The sequence below is a fragment of the Podarcis melisellensis genome (genome assembly GCF_964234715.1).
Source record: "Podarcis melisellensis genome assembly, chromosome: 1".
Lineage (NCBI taxonomy): Eukaryota > Metazoa > Chordata > Lepidosauria > Squamata > Lacertidae > Podarcis > Podarcis melisellensis.
The window spans coordinates 127810054-127813640 of record NC_138528.1 but is presented as its reverse complement, the minus strand read 5'-3'; the positions used below and the strand labels follow the sequence as shown (position 1 = coordinate 127813640).

General features: G+C 51.4%; 1 protein-coding gene across 1 annotated transcript in view; it reads right to left on the bottom strand.

Moving 5' to 3' along the window:
* The window catches only part of ADAM23 (ADAM metallopeptidase domain 23), a 67703-nt gene extending 64720 nt beyond the window's left edge, over positions 1–2983 (bottom strand). Inside the window, exons 1-2 of the mRNA XM_081899560.1 lie at positions 2626–2983; positions 1019–1245 (exon numbers count right to left, since the gene is read on the bottom strand). Of these exons, the coding sequence (XP_081755686.1) occupies positions 1019–1245; positions 2626–2821 (423 nt within the window). The 5' untranslated portion in view covers positions 2822–2983. The remainder of the gene's footprint in view (positions 1–1018; positions 1246–2625) is intronic.
* Between the last annotated feature and the right edge of the window lie 604 nt (positions 2984–3587).

Below are 3587 nucleotides of genomic sequence, written 5' to 3'. Positions count from 1 at the left end.
CTTTAGCGCCATTGTTTTCAAAAGCACATAGCCATGACCAATTTCAGCTGTATCAAGCTGTGGTATCCACTTGCACAATGGACACTGAGGTCCAGCACTGAGGGCCTTCTGGCGGTTCCCTCACTGCGAGAAGCCAAGTTACAGGGAACCAGGCAGAGGGCCTTCTCGGTAGTGGCGCCCTCCCTGTGGAACGCCCTCCCACCAGATGTCAAAGAGAACAACAGCTACCAGACTTTTAGAAGACATCTGAAGGCAGCCCTGTTTAGGGAAGCTTTTAATGTTTGATGTATTACAGTATTTTAAATTTTGGGGGGGAAGCCGCCCAGAGTGGCTGGGGAAGCCCAGCCAGATGGGCGGGGTATAAATAATAAATTGTTGTTGTTGTTGGAACAGGGTTTATCTTTCCTCATCTCCCCCTGCAGACCCCATGCCTCCAAATCTGCTCCAGAAGGTTAAATGGAACTCCAGAGCAGACTGGGGGGGGGGGGCAGGCGCAGGGGGCGTAGCAGGAAGGATAGAAAGTCCTGTCACAACCACTGGCATGACAGTTGAATCTTGCTTTTGTGCTTTGCTTAAAAAATGGCTTCCTGATTAAGATAAAGAAATTAGATTTGTAATTCTCTGGGGTCCCCTGTGTCTGTGACACAGAAAGATTACATAGTCATTCTACCAATGTGATTCTATTTTTCTCAATCAGGTAAGCTGGATGGAGGGCAAAATATTTTAGGCCTCTAAAGAAACAAGTAAACCATGGTTTGAACTTCAAGTTTTGTTCTGTGGTAGCAGTAATAATCCTTGAAATTTGACAAGGGTATTGTTACCTGCAAGGTCTCTTGGTATTTGAACCCTATTTTTTGACTGACGCATCTTTCAGACCCAAGAACTGTGCAGTGAATTCTGAAGCATTACAGACATGCTGAATAAACATTCTTAAAGTAAGACAATCCCTCAAGAGACATGACTATTTTGAGTCATGGTACTGTATTGCTTTTATTTATTTATTTTTAAAACACCTTACCTTATTGTGTTTTTGCTGGTGCCTTGTCCTTGTATCCAATACATGATAAGGACTTTCAGAGTCTCTATTGAGATAATATACAAGTCTTGAAGGCAATGTGATTTCTTTCTGGAATGCACTGCTTCGACTGTTATTTTTGTAGCTACTGCTGTTAGTCTGTTGAAATGCAGTATCCTTGTCTGCCTGGCTTTTTTCTAGTTCTTCTGCAGTTTCATTCCAATGCAGAGCTGGGGAACACAGACAAACCTACCGTGAATTCACAGAGGAACAGAACACTTTTTGTAATATGTTTTGCATCTTGCTAATTTGCTAAAATAAATATACAGTAACCCTGTTGAAACCAATTTATTTGATTAGATTTTGTACTTATTTGTACATATAACTCCTTATTTGATTTTATATAGTTTTGCATCATGAAATTCAAAATGCAGGGATCTGAACCCTTGAAACAAGTTCTTTTAAGGACAATCCAGCCATTCATGACCCTATTTCTGCCACTTTTCCACATAAATTTGGCTATGTACAAACCAGTGATTCTACTGCAAGCAACTCAAGCCATAAACCCATGTGTACTGAATGTTAATCAATTCCCTTTACCTAAGGGCAACTTTTCACTATTCCTTTAACTTTAGTGATGGACTCCTAAGCATGCTTACCAGAGAGAAAGTCTCAATAAACTCCCGTATAAACATGCTTCGTGGGATAAGTAACAAGCACATATCTCTTTGCAGACAAAACCCCAGGGTTCTCGGAGAACACCGCAACCCCCCTTCTGTTCGCAAAAGGTAGGTTCCCTCGGATGAGCAGTGCAAGAACGGGCAGTATCCGAAACCCTCATTATCCCTGCTTGTCTTGTTCTATTTTGCGTTAAGACCCTGCACAAAAACAGCACCCTTGAAAGCCTGCCAGCAGCGTTTTGCTGCATCAGAGGCTCCCGAAACCATTTCATGCCCATCCTTATAAACCAGTATGCACCAGTCGCCGTAACACAGTAAATATACAGGTCTGCCATGTAAAAACAATTTCATATTCGCAAAGACAGACACACACACACATATATGATCTAGACGTGGGGAGGGGGGGAGCGATCAGAGGAGGAATCCGGCTGCAGTCACGATCAATTATTCCTACCCAAGACCAGGCAGGATGCCATGGAGGTAAGGAACTGCGTCAAGACCGAAACAAATCGGTGCGGACCGTGCGGAACAAGAACTTCTCGCCGGTTGTCACGAAGACTCAAGCGGGCTCCGCACGGCAAAAAGGTGATTTTTCTGCCCCCCTTTCCCCCCCCTTTTTCTGGTTCCCCTCCCAGGTCTGTTATTAACCAACATTAAAAAGCCAGGGCGGTGGGATCTGCAGACTAAAACAGACTCGTTATGTGTAGCTCATTGGCACCACATGCACGATATATTCAAACCCCCCCCCAAAAAAGAGATCACCCCACCCCCGTTTATTTCTTAGCGCATTGGCACCACACACGAGCGCGCAAAAAAAGAGAGCAAAGGAAGGGCTGCGCGTGTAACGGAGATCCAGGATCGGTCCAAGCTCACGCGCACAATACAGGATCCCTCCAGGATCTCTCCCCCCCCCCTTAAGCGGGCACTCACCGGCGACCCCACAGATCCTCGGGGACCCTGAGCAGAAAAGCAGGAGCGCCAGAAAGAGGAGGGGGATGGAGCTGGGCAGCCGAGCCGGGCAAAGCAAGGCGGCGGCGGCGGCGGAGCTCGAGAGGCGGCGGCCGGAGAAGGGCGGCTGCTGCTGCTGCTTCTGCCGCCGGAGGGAAGTTCTGCCAGGCGGCTTCATGGCTCATAGCTTCCCCCGGGGTAGGACGGGCGGCGGCGGCGGCGAGGGAGACGCCTCGCCTGGAGGACGGTGAGGAAGCGGCCGAGCAGCTCACGGCGGCGCCTCTTCCCTCATGGTGCAGGGAGCGAGGAAGAAGAAGAAGAGGAGGAGGAGGGCGGCGGCGGCGGTTCTCCCCTCAGGTGGACGCGGCTGCTGTCACTGCCACCGCCGGCACCTGCCACACGCAGGCGCGTCCACACGCAGGCGCGCTCCCTCTCGCCGGCGCGGCAGCCCGCCCGCCTTGCCCGCCCGCCCTCAGGCCCCGCGCGCCGCCGCCGCCGCGCCGCGTGACGACGTCGAGAGCCGCCCACCCAGGCCACGCTCTCCTCAGCCCCGCGCGCGCGAGGCACCTGAGGCGAGTGGGGAGACAGAGAGAGCGCGCGCGCGCTCGAGGGAAATGGCGGGGCGGGGGTGTTTTTTTGGTGTGTGGCGGTGGTGCTTCGGGATCCTTTTCCGTGCCTTGCTGCTTCTTCTTCTGAGTGGCCGCCGAGTTGAGGGAGAGCAGCACCTGAGGTGAACCACAAAATGGCCCCGCCCTCCCTGTCAGGGAGGAAGGGGGGAATTACGTCAGTGACGAGGAGGGGGTACTCCTGCTGCTGCCCCTGTGGATCCTGCCGCCTGAGGCAGCACATATTGCCTCATGGGTGGGCCTGCCGCAAATAAAGAGGGCATCATCAGGGTCCGCTGCCCCAGTGGATCCTCCTGTCTGAGTGGGCTACCTCACAAG